The 24,618-nt window shown below is 39.4% G+C and overlaps 1 protein-coding gene across 1 annotated transcript in view; it reads left to right on the top strand.

Moving 5' to 3' along the window:
• Grid1 (glutamate ionotropic receptor delta type subunit 1) overlaps window positions 1-24,618 on the top strand; it is a 695,729-nt gene that overhangs the window by 564,348 nt on the left and 106,763 nt on the right. Inside the window, exons 9-11 of the mRNA XM_076834762.1 lie at window positions 18,459-18,560; window positions 20,071-20,268; window positions 23,247-23,571. Of these exons, the coding sequence (XP_076690877.1) occupies window positions 18,459-18,560; window positions 20,071-20,268; window positions 23,247-23,571 (625 nt within the window). The remainder of the gene's footprint in view (window positions 1-18,458; window positions 18,561-20,070; window positions 20,269-23,246; window positions 23,572-24,618) is intronic.

The raw sequence follows: 24,618 nt of genomic DNA, 5'->3' as shown, positions 1-24,618 counted from the left end.
TCTATCCTGTGATTCTACCTTACCATGTGAACTCCAAGGTTGCCACTAAAGAGATGAAAGAATAAGCACACAGGCCCTTATGTGTGCTGAGCCAATATTTATAATCCTTTTTGCTAGCTTATCATTTGTTAGAATTCAGGCATGTGCCTCTCATCTGTAGTGAAATGACGTGAGGAAATCTAAGGGAAAGATATTGATATTTGATGAACCATAACTGCCTGTAACCGTATGATGTCAGTGAAGAAATAAGGATACCAGTTACAAAGTAGCTTCAGTCTTCCAAGTGATAATGGTGACTGAGATTAGAGAGGTAGCAATAGAGACAGTGTAGTTTCGGGATATATTTCAGAAGCAGAACAAACATAGCTAGCACATGGCTGTGAGATGGAAGTGAAATCAAGGTTGAACTCTAAAGTTTCTGGCTTAAGCAACTTGGAAGATGATGGTGATTGTAACTGAATTGAAGAAGATTTGGAAAATAACAATTTAGAATGTTGGTTGTGTTTAAGAAATTTGGGAATTATTCTTTGTGTTATCTATTAGGTATCAAATGGAGATGTCAAGCTGTAACCTGAACATTTGAGTCAGGAACCCAGGGAAGAATTCTGATTTGGGAATATAAATTTGGAAGTAATCAGAACATTGGTGAATTTTAAAACTCAAAAGGATTGGCAATCAATGTTATTGTATTTTCTGTTTTAAGGAAACAAATCGAGGCTAAAAAGGGAAAAGTGGCTTACTTAAGGTCATCATTAACATGTGATTGAGGTAGGATTCAAATTCAAGTCTGTCTGAACTCATTCTGCCAAAGATAATGATTGTTTAGTATTATTGATACAATATGCACTTTTGGCTTCATTTTATATCTTTTAGTCCTTTCTTTTATATATAGTTTCAAAGGTGAAAAAAGTAGATATTAAGAATTCATACTCCCAGATTTCACATGATAATAATGGGACACAGAATGGACTAACAAATTGACTACTGCCTTGTGGTATTTCTCAGGCAAGCTCACTATTGATTTTAAAGTTTTTCAACTGTAGCATGTTACATTACTATATAGCCTTTTTATCAGTAAAGAGTTTTGTGAACATTCTGTTTCATTCCCTTCAATCTCATGCCTTTCAATTCAGTTGAAAATGTTATTACCTCAAGAGTGTATACTGTGAGACCAGGGTCTTTGGTTGCCACACAGGTAGGTACTCAGCTGCTGACCTTGAGAGATACACAATCATGGGGATGCATGCACCTCACTCCTATTTCCCTAAACTATTCTTAAAGCTCATCACAGGTAAAGCCTTTTTCACATTATACAATGTGATGTATTATGTATTAATGAATTTCTGTTTTTTATTGTGGTAGAAAGAAAGATACTTATTTGGTTATGCTCAGATCCAAGTTATGCATATAATCTAAAGACTCACTGGTATTGAAAACAAATACTATTTACATTATGATTATGAAATATGAAAGGGAAAATTAGAAACAGGAAAATCTATCTAGCACCTCCTTATACGGTCTCCATAGCTAGTGCATCTGGTCTATCTCCCATAACATAAAAATATTTTCAAAAATCTCTTGATTCCTATTTCCTAATGTTACTCCAAGGTTCTATGTACAAATTACATTTAGGGAAAGTTTCAGTTCTCTTATAGCTGCCTTCTGGGTAAGAATAATTATTTGACTCTGGTGCTGGGGGAATGAGAGTCAATTGCTTTCTATGCAGTTGGTGAGACCTTTAAAGTGTGGGGCTAGGAGAAAGGGACAAGCAGGAGGAGGCCTGAGGCCTGTGAGCTTTCCAGGGTGGGCCATTGCTGTGGCATGATTCCCCACACAGCAAATAAAATGTAAAGAGAAGGAGAAATGACAGAATGCTGACCTCAGGAATGTGACTAGGTTCTGGCCTCCTCAGCAGCCCCAGAATTCAGATAAGATTCTATCACTGTAAATTAAATTAAAACCTTAGGAATATTTTTCTTTCCTTTCCTGCCTAACTTTTTCTTTCTTTCTTCCCCCATTAAGTAAGCAAAACTTTATACAGATGCTGAAGTGTACAGAGGGAACATTTAATGAGGAATGTCCAGTGTACTTGAATTTAGAAAGTTCTGAGTTTACAACCTCTTTGGATTATTTAATAGAGACACAGGAAGACACTTGACCTCTCTCAATCATAGTTTCTTAACCAGCAAACCTGAGAATAATTCCTTTTCTACTAACTCACAAAGTGTTGGTGGCACTGAGAGATGTGTGTAACAATACTTTGTAAAGTGTAAACATATCTATCTTGTATGGGAGGCATTATTGTAGATGCAGTGGGAATAGGGAAAGGAATAAAGCAGCCTATGCTCTAAACATGAGCACAAGGGCAAATGCATCAGAAACTGGACTCAATGCCTTAAAGCAGCAATAATCATGTTATATTAATTATATTTTATCTCACTGATTCTATAACCTTGGGGTTAGGTGACTTTGGCTTCTTGTGGCATCAACTGAGGTCACTTAGCTATACTCAACAGGGCTCAAGAGGGCTTCACTCCCATTCCTGGTACCTTGGTGAAGATTATTAGAAGATTGAATTCACCTGAAACTATCTTCCTATCTATGTGCAGCCTCTTTGGCATGGTGGTATTGTATTGGGGTGTTGAGTCTCATACATGATGGCTGGCTTTCCCCAGTTAAGGACTGCAATGGAACCAAGTGGACAATGCATGTGCATTTAGGATGTAGCTTCAGAAATCACATGTTGTTTGTTAATATACCTTGTTTTAATATTAATAACCATTGTTTTATATAATATCATTTATATAATGATTTTTAGTATTATTGATACAATATGCACTTTTTGGTTTCATTTCATACCTTTCAATCCTTTCTTTCATATATGGTTTCAAAGGTGATTTCAGATTTCACATGATAATAATGGGACACAGAATGGACAATCAAATTGACTAAGTCAGTTGTCTCAAATAATAAATATTGTTTTCTAGTATTGATATAATTAATAATCAAAATTTATTAATTACAAGCAAAGGTGGTTAAAGTTCAAGGAGAGAAAAAGAATAAGGTTCTGAATGTTGATGGAAGAGTGACAGGGTCACATTCTAGAAGAAATAATGCATAGGTGATGTCATTGCTACTTTTGGAAGAAGTGCTGCTTCTGGTCATAACCTTCTCAAACAAAAAAGGGAATAATTACTCAAACTGATTATCAGAGCTAAAAATAATTCTATTTGAAAAAGCAAAGCTTTCACATATCAAAGTAACGGGTTTGCATATCACCTTCCTTCTTCAAGAATACCACAGTCTTATTCCATTATGATTTTGGCTCATAGTCCTAGATCATACCATCTAAATCAGATTGAGAGACAGATTTTTTGAATACAGATTCTTGGATCCTGATATGAAGAGTCAAATTATATGACTTTCATGCTCAATATACAAAGTAAACCAGTGAGAATGGCTGAAATAAATATTCTCACCCATGAGGGAGAAAGGAATTAGGAAGCACATAGTGATCACTATATATTGCAATTCTAATATTCAGCTGGACTCATGTCATGAGCTCCTTGATTAGGGGCCTTTGCTACTTCCAGAAAGTGGTTCTCTGTTTCTTTACTCTATCCTTTGAAATATTGATTATTGATTCTGATTTATAAATAATTTTTCCATTTCTGAATTGTTTTCTCAAATGCTCCCTACCCACAGAGACTGAAGGATCTAAGTGTCTTTCATTTTACCTTCTCTCCAACCCATTTAGCTTAACCTGGCTATACTTCTGCCATTATAATTCCTTTAAAAACTACGTGGACTTCTTGTTAAGTTTATTGATTGCTTACCACAATAGATGATAGCATGCTTATAAATTCTTTGAGAGAAGCTTTTGTTATAATTTGGATATGAGGTGCCCCCCAAAACTTCTGTGTTAATGCAGGAAGGCAAAATCCAATGTATTGTGAGAGCTATAACCTAATTTGCCCATCTTAGTTTGAATGGACTAACTGGGTGACAACTATAGTCAGGGGTGTATGTGTCGTGGAAGGATTCACCATCCTTTGGCCCCTTTCTCTTTCTCTCTTTGCTTCCTGTCCAATGTTAATGGAGCAAGGCTTCTCTTTCATGCCCTCTTGTCTTGATTTACCTGGACCCAGAACAGTGGAGTCAGTTCACCATTAACTTAACCTCTAAAACCATGAGCCAAAATAAACTTTCCCTCCTCAAAGTTGTTCTTGCTGGGTATTTTAAAGTGACACAAAGCAGACTGAGACACTCTTCTTTAGCTGGGGCTTCCTAACAGGCTGTTATAGATTTAAGATATTTTATTGTTTAACAGAGAATGTCTGTGATATGCACCTTCAAGATTTTGTCTCTCTGAAAGGTCTATAATACATCACCTTAAATATTTATGAGGGCTTAAGAAAGAGTGTGATAATCAGACCCTTGACTTCTTGGAACATTCTTCTGGGTAGTCTGAAGGATTTGATCTTTGCATTGAGAAACTGTCTTATTTTTGGAATTTTCTGCAAGAAAAGATTAAAGATGAAAAATAATTTAGGTCTTTAACTTAACCAAGCCTAAATTCTATATATTTTTCCTAAATTCTGCTTGAAAATAGAATTTCTTTTTAGTTCATCTATGAACTATCTGTGAGTTATGGTGTAGATATGAGGTTCCCCCCAAAAGCTCATTTCTGAAACAGTGCAAGAAAGTTTAGACATGCAATGATTGGGTTAGGAAAGCCCTTATCTAATCAGTGCATTAATCCACTGATAGGGATTAACTAGGTAGTGACTGCAGGTAGGTAGGGTGTGGCTGGAGGAGGTGGGTAGCTGGGGGTATGCCCTTGAGGTTTAAATTTTGTCTGTGATGAGCAGAGAGTCTCTGTGCTTCCAGATACAGTGTCCTGAGATGCTTTACTCTGCCACACTTCTCCAACATGATGTTCTGTCTCACTTCAGGCCCAGAGCAGTGGAGTTGACCATCTATGGACTAAGATCTCTGAAACCATGTGCCCCCCAACTTTTCCTCCTATAATTTTGCTTGTCAGGTCTTTTGGTCACAGCAGTGAAAAAGTTGACTAAAACACTATGCATCTGTGCATGCATTATGATAAACAGATAAGCAAGAACAAAGGAATGCTCAAAACTCCTTCTTAAATTCATCAGTTTATTAAGTATCATTTCTACAATCCGTATTATTGCCGATGACAGATTTTCTTAATTTTCAACCACTATGTACAAAGGCACTTTTTCTTCTAGCTTCCAATATTTTCCCCTGAACTCTTACAGTCAATTTCTTTGAGTTTTATACCTACCATAAATCTCCTTAGGGGTCTTGTAACTTCACTCAGTCTCAAAGCATATTTCACACATTTTGTACTTTTTCTTATAGTAACATCATATTTCCAGGTACCAAATGCTGTTCAAGTCACTATAACTATGTAACAAATGACTTAAAACTCAATATTATCAATAACAATTGTATATCACGGATTCTATATGTTAGAAGTTTGCTCAGAACACAGCTTAGCAATTCTTCTGATTTTGGGGCTAATTGGTAGGACTTTCCTGGCTGATAGGTTGGTCTTATGAGTCCAAGATGGCTTTACTAACATGTCTACTACTTTGCCCGAGTGACTGGAAGGCTGAACCCTTAAGAGACTGTCAAGCAGAATATCTATTTGTGGTCTTTTCAGCTGCATGTTCTTAGGGTTGTGCTTTTTGCATAGCATCTGGATTCCCCTAGATAAGTGGTTCTCAGTGGGTAGTGGTGGGGGTAATTCTGCCCTCCAGTGGATTTTGGGCAATATCTGAAGATATTTTTTATTATCACACTGGGGTAGTACTATGGGAATCTAGTTGAAAGAGGTCAGGAATGTTGCTAAACATCCTGTAATGCATGGAACAGCCCCTTCCTCTCAAAAAAGGAAAAAAATTATCTGGCCCCAATGTTCAAAGGTGTCAAGGGTACAGAGTTTTATCCTAGAGCAAGCATCTCAAGAGAACTGGGCAGAAGCATCTTAGCCTTTTCTAATCTAGCCTCAGAGATAGACAGAATCAAATTCAGACCAGATTAAAAGAGGGTGAATTAGACTTTACCTCTTAATAGGAGGAGGAGAAATGACATTATGGAAGAGCATGGGAAGTGGGCAATTTTGTCACCGACAGCTTTAGAATATACCATCGGCTGCAGGAACTGTCAGGGGAATCCAAATGTGATCAGTGCCGTGAAGAAGGGTAAGCATATTGCCTTAAGGATGTGGGAAGATCTGTCACTTCTGGTTGGAGGGATAAAATGGAGCTTCCTCAAAACATGACCTTTTAAAGAATTAAGAAATAACAAATTAAACCTTGAGAAAAGAGACATGATTGGAAAGGGCAATTAAAAGGGAGAATATTCTAAACAGAGCAAACAATAGAAATAAGGATATTGATCATCAGGAATTAGTAAATTATGGCTTCTGGGCTCAATCCAGCCTGCCATTTCTTTTGAAAGCAGAGTTTGTTCGAACCTAGCTAAACCCATTGAATAGTTGATTACAGAGACCATATGACCCAAGAAACCCAAAATATTGACTTTCTAGTCATTTGTGGGAAAGTTTACTTGTTTCCTGGACTAGATCTTCAATTTACTTGTTTATTAAACAAATACTTGTTAAGTGTATGCTGTCCGTCAGAAATTTTGTCAGATTTTTAGTATAGTATGGTGAGCAAAACAAACATCTATCATAGAGGGTGTTTTTACAGTTACAGTATTTGAGAGCTACAAAGAAAGTAGCAAAGTTCTGTATTTGAGAATATTTTCAGAGTATTTAGGATGAATGACCTGGGAAGGTTTTTATCAGCAGAATTTCAGGCAATACCCATCAGATGAGAAAGAGCCAAGCATAGGATGTGAATGGTAGAGATAAGATTTATCAGGAAAGAGAAGGGCATGCACAAAGTTCCTAAGCAGAAAGGCCTCAGCTTGTGAAAATGAAAGGTGACCAGAATTGGTGGGATATGGTGAGCCAGCATGCGTTTGAAGGTCAGACATGGTCCAGGTCTTGGTGAGTCATACAGGTCTCAGAAAGGATAATCCAAGCTCAGTAGGAAACTACTTGAGAATTTCAAGGAGGGCAAAAGAAAACAATGTTTATTTAAAAAAAACAACAAGAAAAAAGAAACCTCTGGCTACTGAGTGGAGGTTAGTTAGAGGAATTGAGAGATGATCAAAACAGGTCCTAATGGTCCTAGACAAAAATAATTGTACCGTGATCTAGTAACTATTTCTCAAACATTACTCTGCTTATCTGTCACCTGGGATCTTATTAAAATACAGACACTGATTCAATAGATAAGGGATGAACCCAAGACAAGATGCATCTGGTTCACACACTAACAAGGAGGGGTAAAGACATGTAAGGTGGTGTATTTTTTTTTAATTTATGTCATTGGGTTCTCATTTTTGGCAATACTTTTCCATGGCTAGAAGTCTTAAAATAATTTTTCAACATAAAAACCATGCAAAGAGGAAAATCCAGCCCCCAAACTTTCAACCATTTTAAATCAGCACTGAGTGAGAAAGCCTTTTGCAGAGCTTCATATATAGGTTTTTACAAAGCTAGAATTTGCAAAAACATAAAATCATAGCTAGTTAATGAGCAAGTGTCCATGGGTGATCAATTTTATTAATTTTTCTAATAAGATTTTATTAACTGTACCAAAATGAAGAAGAGGAAGTTTCTACCTTAACAGAGACATAGTCTATTTGTGAATTTTAATATATTGAGAAAGGATTCCTACAGAGCTATGGTCAGAATGTTATGGACTTGCCAAAGAGAGACACTTACTCGTGGAGATGCAAAGAAGGATATTGAAAATGATTTTCAAACAATAAGTAGGAGTCAGAGAATAAAGGAAGAGGAGGGTGTTCCAGGAAGAAGAGATGGCCAAGAATGTAGAGAGTTTAACAGGAGACACCTGTCTTTCCCCCCCCCCCCACCCCCAATGTGGGAACTCATAGAACTGGCTGGCGGAACGTGTCTTGTCAGAATTCAGACTGATGAATAGTGTGTGTAGTGCCATTAATTCTAGTCTATTCAAACCACAAGAATTTCACAAGCTGTTGATATGGGCCTGAGCATCATAGAGACCTGAGAGGAAAATAAGCCCTGTTGTCCATAATAATAATTTATTTCTGATGGAAGCTACAGATAAGGATGCTTGAGCCCAAAGAAAGAACATGGCCAGTTAAGTAACTTGCCAGAGGTCACCCTGGCTCATGAATGGAAGGTATAGAATTTCAACCCACTGTGTCCCACCTCAGACACTGCCATTGCTAGAAATTGCAGTTGACTTAGAGAGGCAAACCCAGTATACTTAAAACAATTAAAAAGAGACACAAAACCAACATTACAGTTATACACCAGATCACAGTGCAGTTTCAAAATGAAAATTGCTTTATTGTTTTTCTTCTGATTATAAAAGCAATGCTTCCTCTCTGTAAAACAATTCAAACATTACAAGATTGCATTGTGCAAGGATGAACATTCTTTGTAATCCCAATGCTCTATCCCATGCCAGAATTGGCCACTGATAGCTACCTTTGTGTTTTAGGTGTATATGTGCACCATCTCACAAAAAGAAATAAGCATTAAAATAAGTTGTAGCACACTGTATAAAATGTTTTATAATCTATTTTTTCCCACAATACCATGGAACTATTTTCAGGTAAAATTGCACTTATGTTCTTAAACCCATCCAGTTCTTTGAAATTGATACGCAATTTCCCAGCCACTTGATACTATCCAGCTTTAGGTAGTTAAAGCAACATTACCTGAGTGTAATAATATTGGTTATATTGTTATTTTGGGAATCTTTTCCTCTCATCCACCCTGCCCTATGGTCACAGTCAGGTCAGATAACAGGTTGGTGCTACTCCCTACCACAGGGCTCCATTATTTTCAAAATCCACCCCCACCCCCGTTTTCTCTTCCTCCTTCCTCATTCACACACTCATACACAGATAGCAGGTCTATTTAAATGCAATTCCATGCACCCATTTGAGGTGTACAGTGTTTGATCAACTTTGACAAATGTATACAGTAGTGTAATTACTACAACATTAAAAATATTGTTCCATTACCCCCAAGAAGTCCTGCTTCCTCTTTGCATTTGATATCTTCCTCCTATTCCCAACCTCAGACAACCACTGATCTATTTTCATTACCTATCATACTGCCATTGTGAGAGTGTCATATAAACTGGATCATGAAATATGGGGTCTTTGTGTCTGGCATTTTCACTTAGTATAATGCTTCTGAGCTTCACCCATGTTTTGCTGAAATAGTATTCTGTTATATAAATATACCACACTGTGTTTATTCATTCACCAGCTGATCAGCATTTGGCGACTTTCTATTTTTGTCTATTGTGAATAAAGCTTCTATGAATATTCCCGTACAGACCTTTGCATGACTTTATTTCCTATTTTCCTTATGTAATGCCTAGAGGTAGATTTGCTAGGTGGTATTGTAAGGGTATGTTTAGCTTTATAAGAAATTGCCAAATTATCTTCTTGTCTTGCTGTACAGTTTGCATTCCTGATCCTCTTTTGACCCTTGGTAATATCTGACTTGGATTTTAGCCATCCTAATGAGGTTTAGCAGTATCTCTTTATGATCTTATTTTGCATATATTCTGATGTGGAAGGATGTTGAGTATGTATATTTTCAAGTTTATATTGGTTTATATTTCATGTGTCTTCTTTGGAAAAATAATCCTTTTTCTGTTTTTAAAAGTTGGGTTGTCTTATAGTTCAATTGTAAGCTTTCCTACATATATCTGATGCAAGTCCTATGTTGGTAATACATATGCTTGGTATTGTTCCATAATTTTTAAATGCCATACTGCTTTTCTTTCTCCCATTCCACTTAGTGGAAACTTCATAGAAAAGAGTATGCATGATCTCTCTTGAGTCTGGAGCTCCTGGAATCCAGTCATGCTGACTTACACTAGGCCTTTAAGAATTCTTTAAAATTTCAGATCATTTTTCTTCATGCTCACTTTTGCAATTACCACATGTTTTGTCCCATGCTCAGCCAAAGATGAAACATTCTTAATGTCCTGTCCCTCCTTGGAGGGCGGTGAGTAGTCTTGTGATTGCAAGTCTCCTGTAGTCTAATTTTTTTAAAGTATGGTTTTTTCAGTTACTTGGCATTGTTGTTGTTGTTGGAGCAAAATCTCCTTGCTTCTTTATCTTAAGCAGCAGTGAAACTGCTGCTGTTGCTGTCCTCACTCTATGTGTCCTCACTCTATTGCTGGCACTGTTGGAATCGGTCAGTCTCTTTAGTGAATACTTGCTGCCCTGGACTTTCAAAGAGCAGAGGCTAAGGCTTGGATACGTGTGTTGTCTCCACCGTGAAGGACACATTGCTAGAATCAATGGAATCTCTCCAAGTTGGGTTTTTTTTTTTTTTTTTTTTTTTTTTTAATCTTTCTCTCCAACACATTGGGCAAGTGTTTTTCTCTCATTTTTGCTAAAAGTTTTTCATGAACCTCCCTTACATGATAGCTTTCCAGTCAATTTCATTCTTTTCTCAGTTTCTTGCAGTTCTGTCCTCTGACCATTTAGCACAATTTCTGCTGTGCTTGTTTTAAGAGAGTAAAAGTTTCACCAAATGCTCACTTCCCTATGCAAATGGACTTGATTGAGACAGAGACTTTCAACCTGTGATTTATACTTCCCAGGGATCAGAGTGGACCTGATATGTTGGAATTCCAAAATGAACTCTCAAAATTAGACCTAGCTTTAGGAAGCCTGTCTACAAATATTAATAGACTATTCTCAGATGCTTGTGCTCTGCTGCTGAGAACTTGTGTTTGTGCCTAGACATGTTGCCTCTGCATTTGACTAAAGCTTAAGATTTGCAATTGGAACTCAGTGATAGAGTGCCTACTTAGCATGTGGGAGGCCTTCCTTCCATTCAGTCCCCAGCTTGCATGCACAAGCACCCATACAAAAATGAACAAACAAACAAAAAAACAAACTTGCAATCAACTGTCTAAAATTAGTTCTGGATTAATGTCTGATTCATGCCAACTCAAGATAATGGGTTTCCACCATTTGACCCAGCTATCCCACTCCTGTGTCTATAGCCAAAGAACTTAAAATCAGTATACTCAGTGATGCAGCCGCATCAATGTTTATAGCAGCTCAGTTCACAATAGCTAAACCGTGGAACCAACCTAGATGCCCTTCAATGGATGAATGGATAAAGAAACTGTGCTGTACATACACAATAGTGGAATGAGATAGTGGAATGAGATGGGCATCATTACCTTAGATACATGTATGATGGCACAAATGATGTTACTACATTGTATATGACTAGAGAAAGGAAAAGTTGTGCTCTGTTTGTGTATAGTGCATCAAAATGCATTCTGCTGTCATGTATAATTAATTGGAACAAATAAAAAATAATGGCAAAGCACTTTTGAATAAAAATCTATAATATCTTTGAAAATAAAACTTCAAATATTTTGTTACTTTTTAGAAAAAAGAAAAGTTTACAAGACAGGCACATGCCTGTAATCCCCATGTATTTGAAAAGATGAAGAAGGAAAATTGCAAGTTCAAGGTCAGGTGAGCAACTTAGGGAGACCCCGTCTCAGCATTAAAAGGTGTGGTGGGGTAATTGGGGATGAAGCTCAGTGGTAGAACACTTGCCTAGCATGTGTGAGGCCCTGGGTTTGATCTCATGTACTATAAACAAACAAACACCTCCCCCCACCACACAAACAAATTGACAATTTGAAAGTTGTGAAGGTACCAGCATTCTTGAGAAAAGTCTCTTGGGAAGATCAGTCACGTGTCCCTCAGGGTTTTCATGAAGCCTTGATCCACACAGTAAGTCAGTTTTCTGGTGAAAGGGATTTCCAAGGAATCATATGGTATAAATTGGTAAATGTATGCCCCCAACTACTGTTCAGTGTGTATGTGTGTGGGGAAAAAAAACCTTCTACAACTAATAGCAGATGTTAAATGTAATATAAATTAGATTAGAATAAAATGGGAAATAAGAGCTTGAGCTAGACCCTAGGTGAGATGATCTGGGAAGGATAAGAAAGAGAGGCAGAAATCAGCTACAAATTAGATAAACTAGTTAAAGTACAGAAGGTAAAATTATAAATTGTCTTGTAAATAGTAAATATTCAATAAATATTTGTTTTGACTGGAAAAAAAAAAAGATAATGGGTTCCTCTTCATCCTGCTTCCATTCAAGGCTGTGATCCCTTGAAACATACACAGAGCCCATTTGTTTTCCAATAAAAATGGGCAAAAGGAAGAAAATTTAATAGAAAACTTACTGTTCAAGAGAAGCCCTTGCTCTGATATGATGATAAACCCACTGTGGCCACCATGACAGAAGCCTGTATCCCAACTGAGGCCGTCCGCACTTAGCTGATGTTACAGTTCACATGGGACTCCAGCTTTTGTTGTGACATCTGACAGACATGGTCATAAAAGCTTCACCTCCTACTTCTAGGGCTTTCCTGAGACCAGCTTACCACCAAAGTATTCCTCCATCAGCTGTAAAAGTGTGAAAATATATTGTGATCTATTGTCTTGTTGGATATCATTAAACAAGAGATTTAGCATTAAGTAAACTAACTTCTTTCCCTCTCCTTCTCCTCTCCTTCCCTGCTCTGTCTCTCATCCTTCTTTCTCTGTCTTCCACATGAATTTGCAAGACTTTCTATGTCAGAGTTGTCACATTCTGTCTCTGAGCTGTAAAGCAGTTGGATTGCCTCCCCACTTCATCTTACCTCCCCATGGAATGAAAATGACACTTTAAGATACTTCCGTAACTAAGTTCAGATCACAAAGCCCAATCTTCCAAAGGAAGCCTGTCCCATTTAGGGTTAATAGCCCTGCATTTATTCCCAAATCCCCACATCTTGCAACTCAGAAACACTAGCATGAAGAATACCCTGATTGACTCAGGAAATATATTTTCCTGAGACCAGTGGTTTATAAAATTTATTCTCCGATTGGCGGGTCTCTTGAACAGTTGTTTGTCATAATCAGATTTGGAAACCATCTATCTCCTTCCAAGTGATGATTGCACTGTGACCTCTGGCTCTAAGCATGCAGCTGGTCTGGGCAGAGCAGATCTCGGCAATGAATGAAAACCAGAGCTGTCTTATCAAATAGTGGCAGGACTCGTTTTGTTTAACAGTGCTGGAAATTAGTTTTTCAGGCACTGATCTTGACAGGTCAGCTGTCAAAAGTGGGTGTCTGTGGCCATAAATTCATTGATCCCATAAACAAAACTCTGTCTGCAAAATACAAGGGAAAATCAGAGTAGACGCACTATGTACAAATCAAATGGTCTGGAGCTGTATGACTAAGTGTCAGGACTTCTTTGAGTAAAAGGTTTTCTGGCTTCCCATTTATCAAGCCTATCAGCCTCATTGGGCTTCACTGACTGAAACGTTTTCCTCAGTGTTCAGAGTGGGCAGCACTGGGCACCCTGGGTCTTGGTGTTGGTTGGTTGCAAGGTTGAGAATACATTTAAAGCTTTTTGTTTTAATTTCCATTGGATTCTCTCATTTGAACTATATTTTTCTCTACCCTGGTCTTATGTTTTGGGTGCTCAGAGGGATGGCCTCTTCCAGAAATGACCAAGGCTTACCGTGCTGTTCTGAAGATTTGGGTAAGAACATGCAGCTTTGTAGAAATAGGGAGAATAGCTCAGCCCCGGGGTTCTCAGATTCAGCCTGATGTGAGGGAATAATAAACTCTCCTGTCTAACATGAAGGATCCCGAATCCTGGAACACAGTTGTACTTTGATGTGTTCAAAAGGCAGAATTTGAGTTTCACTTTGAAGTGTTTCTTCTTTCTTTGTCAGGGTACAGAATGCCTAAAGGCCAGGGAGAGAGAAGTTGGTATTAAAAGAAAAGAAAACAAAAAACCTTTAAGTCCTAAGTACTTTAAGACCAAAAGATAAGGATGATAACAGGCTTGGAGGATTTTTTTTTTTCCTTCTTATGAAGTTCCACTTTGATTTAAATGGTCTTATTGCATTAGGGTTGTGTGAATATTAACTAAAATGTTTCGGTGCCATCTCTCTTTCTTAGTGGAGGAACATTGCTTGTTTTCATGAACCTGGGCCTCAGTTATAGCTGCTTCCCTGTCTCCCAACCCAACAGGGTCTAGGGCTCTACACTAGCTTGGAGAGGTCTTAGAACATGAGACAGTGGTCAAACTAGCAATATGTCTTTTCTAGAAGATAAATGTCCCCTATCCACAGCTTCTTGGAGCAAGAGCACAGATTTACTTGGTTCTCTCAGATGGGCCCTGACTCACAGACAGATGATTTGACTCTGACTGCTCCTTTGACATTCAGTCCTCAGTCATAAAAGTGCATGTGGTAGGGTTTCGCTTAATCACCTATGCCGGTTATTTTTATCAAAAGCTCATTTTCCTTCCTGCTAAAGTAGTGAAAAAAACCTATTAAAAGCAAGAAGAGCACAAAGAAGGTAATGATGATTATTTATAATTCCTCCATTTATATGTAATACATATAAATGTGTATCACATTTTAATGTATCTTCTCCCATTTTTATCAATGCTTTTTCTTGATAAGCATAATTAAGGTCATATTGTATGCATATTATTATAGCTTGATGTTTTTTACTCTGTTATTAGTTTTATAACTGGATTCTTTACTACATGATTCTTAATTAAGCTCTTTTTATAATAGATTATTTCAAAATGATTTTTTTCCTTTGAGCCCCTCAACTTAATAGGCAGGGAAGATATTTGTATTCCATTTTAGGGATAAGAAAATGGAATCTGAGTGAAGTTCATTGTATTGAATAAACATTTGTTCACTTCCTTCTGTTTCAAGCTCTATGCTGTCAAGTGGGTAGTGGGAGGTCATTTAGGTAAATGGTGAGAACAACCAGAACACAGCTACTGACTAATTCTACAACACTCAGCTTCCCATCTTTTTGCCCAAATGTAGATCAGTTATAGAAGTTGATCTTTGTGATGAGAAAGAACATGGTGTCTGGGGCAAGGTTGTAACAATGAGATGGGAATTACCAAGAACGTGAGACACTGGATAGCTCATGGTCCCAGAGAATAGGGCAAGAAACCCAGGTCTGACAACTGGCTCAGAGACATAGGCCCAGACTACAAGCCTCTGGAGATCATGTCTGTTGCAGCTTTGCATAAATCACAGAGATTGGGCCAAACATTCATTATGGTGATGAATACATCATCCTAATGTATGGTACATTAGTATCAGTAACAGGGGAGACTGCATGTGGAGTGTATGGATATGTTAGTATCGTATCAACAGAGGAAACTGTGTCTTTTATGGACATTCTCTGTACAATCTTTACAACTTTTCTGTAAATCTGAAACTTTTCTAAAGTGAAGGCTTATTTTTTAAATGAGTAAAAATGTAGCAGATCCAGAAGAAGAGAAATGGCATTGTAGTCAGAAGGAACCAGATGCAAAGATCAGGAAGAAACACAATTTGCGTGAAAAAGGACAAGGAATTTGCTGTGGCTACTAAACAGAAGTGGAGCTGAGAGAATGGGCTCTGGAATGAGACAGTCTTACTTAAGGTCAAGCCTACAAGTATTAGGATTTATTCTGTCAGAAATGTTAATTAGTAAATTTTAATCAACATCATTCATGTTTGAGCTTCTTTATTGTAAAGGTATCGGCACTTTGGAGAATGGGACAGAAGAGAGAAAGTTTGGGAATGAGACTGATAAGGAGACTGTTGCAAGTGAAAAGGGTAAAGATGGCTCCGCCTGGAGTCAGGCAGTGGTTAGAAACAAACAGTGATGGGGAGGCATTGAGAGGCTGTGCTATTCTCACAGTTGAGCCAAAACCACAGCAGCACATGACTTCCCAACTGCTCCTTCCTGCCTCTATACTCTATTCTCCTGCCTAATTACAATCCCAGTAGAAATACAATAAAGCCTAGTTAATCAAGGCCAAACAGCTCCATTCCAGGTGCTTATTGAAGCCATGGGCACAGAGTTAAGATGCCCTTTCACCATACCGGGGAGGTTTGGCAGAAGATGTAGGAATCCATCTCAGACTAGAATAGAATATCCAGTGTTTGGAATTAACACATCATTATTAGGACAAGATTGATTGCTCCCATCAAAACTGTTAGGCGTTGAGATGGTCAACGGGACCTTTACAACTCCACCCATACCCAGAAGAAATAAAGGCCACACATCAGGGTTAAGCAGTCCTGGTGCCCAAGTTAAGCAGTTAAGGGGTTGCAGATGTAGGCAGCAAGAATACACACCCATCCCTGTTTCAAGCTCTATGCTGTCACCCATAGAACTTAGAGAATCAATCCCTTGACTGTATTTTCTTAATTTTTCCTTTTTTATTTTTTGGAACGGGGATTGAATCTAAGGGCACTTTGCTGCTCAGCTACACCCTCAGCCTTTAGCACTTTTTAAAAAAGTATTATTATTATTATTTTTATTATTATTATTTTTATTTTGAGACAGTTGCTGAGGCTGGCCCTGAATTTGAATTAGTGATCCTCCTGAACAGCTGGGATTGCAGGTATATGCCACCATGTCTAGTTACCTCTTCCTTTTTTTTTTTTTTTAAAAAACCAGCTGTAATCCAGCTATAGGAATCAACTCTATGTTCTAGTGCTATTTATTGAGACTTATTGGAGAAATAGCCTTCTCCTTCTCACTATTCTAGGGTCCAGAATATGGTACCATTGATATCTTTGATGCCTTTGATTAGAGTTCTGGGTAGGTCTTGCTCTTCCCTGTAGTGACACTCAAACTAATTAGTTGTGGTCAGGGACTTTCAGAGTACATGGCCCTGCTCTTAACTAAATTATTTATTTACCACTTCCCAGTCTATTGTTTAGGATAGAGTGGATCTTAGTGGGTATTGTCCAAAGAGACATCGGAAGAGTCCATGTTTCTTTTAAACTGGCTCCAGAATTCTGTATCTCATTCTAATGATTTGCTTTAGACCTCAGAGTTATAGCATCTTCCAGATGGAATCTTCAATTTCTAGAGCTGTGATCTCTTAGGGCTCAGTGCTCAGCTCCTGCTGAAGTATCAGGACTGTGGTTAATTCTGGGAGAGTAGAAGTGTCTTTAAGTGGAGCTATAGTGTCTCCTCTAGGGCCCCAGGAAGCACAGCTCCATGAACAGGTATATCCTCTGCTCTGGTTAACCAGGGATCCTGAGGTCATCCCTGATGAAGAGTAGGTGCTGCTGAAGGCATCCTCATATATTAAAGGACTCCTTGTTACATAAATGGTGGTCCATGGATCATCATCAATAGCAATAGCAACGGCATCACCTGGGAACTTGTTAGACATGAACAATCTCAAGCTCTAGAATCAGAAAGTGCGTGTACAATTCCTGGATGATTTGTGTGCACACTATAGTTTGAGAATTACTTCTTTAATCAATAGCACTGGCTCAAAAATCTTGGCTGTGTATTAGAATCACCTGGGGGACTAAAATATCCATATCTAGCCCACTACAAACCAATTAAATCAGAATCTCTGGAGGTAGAGCCCAGCTTTCAGAATGTTTAAAAAGCCCTTGAGAGATCTTAATATACAGTCAAGCTAGAGGCCCATGGACCAAGAAGAAGCATATCAGGATCACTGAGAAAGCATTAATGGTCCCCGTGCCCAGGGCCTGGGGTTCTGATTTAGTTGATGTGAGATGGGGCTGCATTTTTTACAGCTCTCCAATTAACAACTTGAGAATCATTAACCAGATAAAGGTTTGGTCATTGTTGCCTAGGCTCTGCAGGAACACAGGGAAGGGAAGCAATCCCAAGAACACCTGTGTCTCCTCTGATGTTCCTGATGCAGAGCAGAGTCTTCTCCATCAAGTTAGAGTGCCAATGTGAGATACATCCAGGTATTGAATACACCCTGCAGCCTCAGGAGGTTATGGCAGTCCAGAGAATTTACACAGCTTCTACCTGGATATCAGGGAAAGTGATGTTATTTGCACTATAGCAAAAGCAGGCAGGGAGTTCTTGTCCCTGATTGCAGTAGGTACCAGGATACAAGGCAAGCTATTCACTTGGGTCATTGTTATTTATACAACCGATGGGCCTCATCCTGCCCATGTTGGTGGAGATGACTGAACTTAAGTGTCTAGTGGCTTAATAAAGTGAAAGGAGTAGTGAAAGAAGAGGATACTTTGTGGGAGACACAGTGACATGGCCTCCATGGGTGGACAGAATTAAATTAGATATGCCATTTGGTCTAGAGGCAAGTTCTGTTACACCTCAATAGATGGTTTAAGATGGCTCTGGGTCTCTAGGAAGCACAGAGGGCTGCTGACTTCTTACTGCCTGATTTATATTCCAGTTTGGGAGGAGCTCCTACGGTGTGCATAGGTGTCTGTTCCATCCCTCATGCTCCCCTTTTTCATTCACAGCTGGCGACGTGGGACTCAGAAAAGGGCCTGAATGGTAGCCTCCAGGAAAGGCCCATGGGCAGCCGTCTCCAAGGACTGACTCTCAAAGTGGTGACTGTCTTGGTAGGATCATGGGGATGTGCTGGGAGCCTTGCTGTCCAGGCTTTTGAGTCTGTGGCTGCTCTCTGTCTAATGTGGGGTTTGGGAAGAAGAAGGGTATCTTGAGGAGTGGCCTTTTGATTCATAAGGCTGTCACGCAAATAATTATATGAGTGATGAAGGGGAGAATAGTGTAGGAGCTTCTCCCCTGGGACTTTTAGCTCCCTAGAGGAGTTCTCTGAGCTGCTCTGGAGAAAGATCACTCTTGCAGATCTGCTGCTGGGCTCTGAAGAACTCTTGGCTGCTACACTTGTCCTTGGATATAAGCTAGATTTTTACCTACTGCTGCTCCTTAGGAGAGCTTTGCTGGTAGCCAGAGTCCCCAGAAAGATACTGGGAGGAGGACATTCTTCTAGCACCCCAAACCTCTGTGTGCCCACATGGTTTACAATCATGGTTCATTAGTTGCATTTTTTTTTTATATAGTTGTCCTGGAATCTGAGACTTTACATTTGTAAGAGACCTTAGAATCATCTTCCTTTCAACTTCTATTTTTGCTTTTTTAGAACTGTGGAGATATTTTACACTTGTTCCTTTTTAGCTGAGCCAGACCTGGTCCACATCTTCCCCTCTGTCCCAGCAGGCACAGAAATCTATGGCAGCAGCATTTCTGCATTCCCTGTATGCACACCAGAAATAAGCCTTATGTCCCTTTTTTTTTCTACAAAACTAATTTAATGAATTATATTCTTTGGGGCTGTTTGCCAAAAGTCCCTTCTTGTGTAGTCTCACACAAGACAGAAAAGGGTGGGGCTGATGTGTTTTCCAGATGCCCACCTGCCCCACATGATCCAGCATGAAATATGTGGGTGTAAGCTCAGCATGACTTTGGACTCAGGATGGGAAATTTTGAATCCTATCCTACTTTGACTCATGTGACCTTGGCCTGTTCATCATCTATTTTCTGGAATGATCTGATAGATATAATGCTGTCTTCTCTCAATCTAATGTCACAGAACTTTATTGCTATGTCTTATCCTGGATGAAAACTGTCACATTTCTTGTGTGACTCCCATAGAATTATGGTATTTCCTAAGAACAGAGTCCTGGTTCAGCATGAATGTTATAAATGAAGGAATGAAACACACTATGTTATTCTGGGAGCTGGGGATTTGTGCAGAGCCTAAGATGACATACACAGGACAATTAAATTTCTAGTGCTCCATGTTGTCCTCCACATTGGAGTGGTTGTCCACTGTACCTTGACTGTCCATAAACTGTTTTAGAATAGGGCAGAGGAGTTTAGCCTTCAGATAGAAATTGGTAAATACTAGCATTATATTATTATCATTATTAGTGCTGGGAATGAACCCAGGGCTTTCTGCATGCTAAGCATTTACTCTATCACCAAGCTACACCCCGAGCCCCAACATTAGCATTCTAAAGTTATGATTGGTGTCTCTAACAATACCCTGGAAATATATGTTAGTGGACCCATTATTTAATTGAAGAACATTCATTTTATTGTCCTCAGGAAGAGCCTTTTGTGATGGTGGCTGAGAACATCCTTGGACAGCCCAAACGCTACAAAGGTTTCTCCATAGATGTCTTGGATGCATTGGCCAAGGCCCTGGGCTTCAAATATGAGATTTACCAGGCTCCTGACGGCAGGTACGGTCACCAGCTCCATAACACCTCCTGGAATGGAATGATCGGGGAGCTCATCAGCAAGGTAGGTTCCCCCAAACAGGTCCATGAAGAGCAGTACTCTAGTGTCTCTGGGGAAATATCATAACCTGGCCCATGATTCAGTTGGACCTTTGGGACGAGCTAAACAGTTGCCATTATTCACTCACTGACAGCTTCTCTTTCGCCCCACCCTCCCTGTTATACCTGTTTCTGCATCTCTACCTTCTCATTCCCTAGCACTCTCTTTTCCCTCCCTGCCCATTGCTCTCATTCCTTTGAATTCTATCCACTACAATACAACTGTTCTGTAACACACCCTTCAAGAAACCCACCCTTACACTTGAGCTGAAGTAGAAACGTAGCTCTTCCCTGTGGGTGTTAGTGAGTACTTATCCTCCTATTCCTCATAGGCCACGTGCACATGAATATGTAAGTGTTCACGTGTGAATGAGTGTGTGCATGTGTCTGCATTGCTATATGTTGGTGGTATGGCATTCTCCAGCACCTTCTACTCATTTCAAACCATCATTCTTCCTCTCTCCTGTGGAATGTGCCGTCATTGAAGCTCAAGGCATGAAGCCCATGCAACACATCCCAAGTTCTTGACCCTATCGTCTCATGGCCACTAGGTCATTTCCCCACAATCATTTACAGTGGCAATGATTGACTCAAGCCCTTCCTCTTCAATATCACTGCCACCAATCTTGACAATTTATGACATTGTGATGGACAAACCTGGACTCCCAGATCTCGGACCTCCTTACCTCCCATTCCCTGCTTCCTTTTCTCTATTGAGGATCTTTGATTTCTAAGCCTACAAATCTCTCCAATTTCTCTTGATCTTTTTTGAAAACAAATTTATTGTGACAGAATTTAGATACTTTAAATTTCTCCATTTTAAATGTATAATTCAATGATGTTTACTAAATGTTTTGAGTTGTATAACTGCCACCATAATCTAGTTTTAGAGAATTTCCATTACCCCATTGCACTCTTTCATACCTATTTACAGTTTGTGCCTTTCCCTCCCCAGACCTAGACAAACCTCAGTCTACTCACTTTCTCTGTAAAGTTGCCATTGGGACCATTTCATATAAGTACAGGCATAATATCATATATGGTCCTTTGCTTCTGGTTCTTTTCACTTGGCCTGAGTATTTGAGGTACATTCTTCCCTGAAGTTTCTGTGCCTTTCTGATATTGCAGCCATCTTGCCTCACGTATCCTTCATGGCTGATCATATAAAGCTCTTTGATAACACTCAGTTGTACTTTCCTGTGTTCTTGATTTCTTATTGCACCCAAACCCCAGATTAACTTTATTATCTACCTTCTTGACTTGGACATTCAGGTTTCTGCATGCAATTGAAGAAGAATATCACAAATCTGTCCAGATTCATGTATGTGCCATCTCTCCCCAGCTGGGCCTTTACCGCTTGTCTTTTGCTGGATCCCTTGCTTATGTCCCTCAGAGAATGGGACCTTTTTCTTCAAACTACCTAATAATCTTCTGTCCTTCTCAACTAAAAATAAGTAAAGATTGTACTCCCTACTCCAACATTGGGGAAAGAAATTGAGACCTCTGGACATGAAATTCTTCTTCCTATGCACATCTGCAGGTATCTTCTCTCTCCTGTCTGGGGAGGGGATACCTCTCCCTTGGTAAGGATCAACCCCTCCACCCATGTCATATGAATTTATTTCCGTATGCCTCCTCTAAACCTTGTTTCATAAATTAGTTTTTATCCTTCCCATATTGGAAACTACCCTGCTCTACTAAACCTCCTTCTCAGTTGCTAAATATGCTCCAAACCCTCGTAGTCCTAAAAAAAATTGCTGGATTTGGGGTTTTGGACAAGAGAGGCAAGAACCAGACATACTCTGACATAGTTACCTCCAACATCTTTTCCTCTAGATTTTTGTTAGATTTCAGTTCAGGATCTCAGTATATCATCCCCTCTAGTCCATATGTTAAGACATACAAATCCTCATGCACATTTCCTTGATTTGAGCATGTAGGTTGGATTAATGGCCATAACTAGTCTTTCCAAAATACACTTGCTTCTACTGATGCCAAGATTAGGATGCTGACAATTGACAATTGTGCCATTCAGGGCTTGTGCAATCAAAATGGGATTCTAGGTCCCCTTGTCACCTGCCATTCATTCATGTAGGTGTCATGGGCTCTTAACTTCTAACAAAGCAGGCAGCTTCACCTTTAGTTTGGTTCCATCTTAATACAGACTTAACTATTTTGAAAATGAAGGCTTTTTTGGAAAGCAAAAGTCTTAGAAGGTAATTTTCAAGCCACAGTATGAAGTGCTCAGAGATACCCTTCATAACATGGCTTTACTCCAGTACGGTTCAGCCCATGTGGCTGCAGGCCTTGAGGTAAGGATGGTGGGGGATGGACATATGTACTTTACACCTCTGTTCTTGGAAGATTTTACCTTCTAGCGTAGAGTTTGTATATAAAACAATCAGGGACTGATAAGTTTGTGACATTCAACGTAGTGGTACAACTCACCGCATAAGAGAGATCAGGGTGGAATAAAGGCATTAGGAGAGATTTGGGAAATGGGGTATGCATATGGCCTTGCTATAGGGAGGATGCAGACAAGTCTAAAAGAAGAAAGAAAGGTCTTTTGGGTGGGAGGTAGAAGTAGATACAAGCCAATAAAAGAGGTCAAGTTTGCTAAGGGAAATGATAAGAAAGTGAAGAAACATGACAACTCAGAAGAATGAGGGTGCTTTAATGGACTGTATTCTCCAGAAAAACTTCCTAGGAGTTTTAGGTCTGGGGAGAGAAATTTTTTGGGTAAAGGAGGTAAATAGATAATTCAGTGTTGGAATTTCCTTACTATCTCCAAAGTCCCAGGGTGTCAGCTCTCAAATCTATTTCCCCCAAACAGAACCACTTCAAGGGCAGAGGATGGACCTCAGTGTAGGATGGACCTCAGTGTAGGATGGAACCCCACAGTGAGCTCAGGATTGCCCTCTGATGAGCTGTTTTGCCTTTCAGAGGGCAGACTTGGCCATCTCTGCCATCACCATCACCCCGGAGAGGGAGAGCGTTGTGGATTTCAGCAAGCGGTATATGGACTACTCGGTGGGGATTCTGATTAAGAAGCCAGAGGAGAAAATCAGCATCTTCTCCCTTTTTGCACCATTTGATTTTGCGGTGTGGGCCTGCATCGCGGCAGCCATTCCTGTGGTTGGTGTGTTGATATTTGTGTTGAACCGGATACAGGCCGTGAGGGCTCAGAGTGCTACCCAGCCTCGACCTTCCGCTTCTGCCACCCTGCACAGTGCCATCTGGATCGTCTATGGAGCCTTTGTCCAGCAAGGTACCTTCTTGGCTTCCTGATGACTGAATAACCCCAGGGGCCTGGAAGAACTTATCCATTGGCAAACTGTTCAGATGCATTTCACCAGTCCTTTTAAATGCAATCTTATTTAAGCTCTCTAGGACAGTGCTAATACCTTGCTGCACCCAATTCCTCTAAGTAATATCAGATAGAAATTAAATGAAATGACAAGAAGGAACTCAACTTCAAGTCCTGATTCTCCACTTTAGATAAAATTAACTTCGTAGCTCTGCTTTGCACTTTTTCCCCCTCCTACATTAGATTGATTGCTATGCACATGAGGCTGTCAAATGAAACTCTGAAGCTTGCTTAAATTTGAAGTCTTAATGGAAAAAAAAATCACAGTTGTGTTGCAATCATTTAAGCAGTACTCCAGCCATTCTTGAGATATGAAGTCTCCGATCTTTGAGAGGTCTGGATAGCACTTCTATCCAGCAGTGAGTTATAGGATTTTGCAATTTCGACTGGAAACGACAAATTGCAAAGTTCTTAATGTAAGTCTTGGCCCTGTTTGCACCATGGCAAAAGCTTTGCAAGGTTATATAAGGAGAATAGTCAGGGAGAAGCTTTCTTTTGCTACCACCTAAGGGACCAAAGAGAAATAATTGGCCTCAAAGAGGCAGCTTCTTACTAAAAGTTACATGCAATGATTTCTGAGAATCCTAGGAAAAAAAATCATCTAGCGAGGGCTGAATATTAATAAAAGTGATATGGTATATCTCATTTCTCTGGTTTAAAAGAAAGCTGGGAACCCTCTAGGTTGGAAGTAATTCTATATTTACAGAATTCCTAGAGTCTGCTCTATGTGAATTTGAAATTGCAAAGGGACCTCACAGGTTTCAGCCCTGGAAGTGCTTTCCACTGTGAGGCAGAATCTTCTAACTGGAAGATTTTGATGTTCAGAATTCTATCCTTGGTGTTTTGACAAACTTCCCATCACTAGAGGCCAATCCTAACTTTTCTGTCTTTTGTGGTCCTCTGTCCCTTTCTAAGATTGGTGGCTCTAGGATCCTTTCCTAAAAGGAA

The sequence above is a fragment of the Callospermophilus lateralis genome, chromosome 15 (assembly GCF_048772815.1).
Source record: "Callospermophilus lateralis isolate mCalLat2 chromosome 15, mCalLat2.hap1, whole genome shotgun sequence".
In the NCBI taxonomy this organism is placed as follows: Eukaryota; Metazoa; Chordata; class Mammalia; order Rodentia; family Sciuridae; genus Callospermophilus; species Callospermophilus lateralis.
This window is presented reverse-complemented; position numbering and strand designations above follow the sequence as displayed.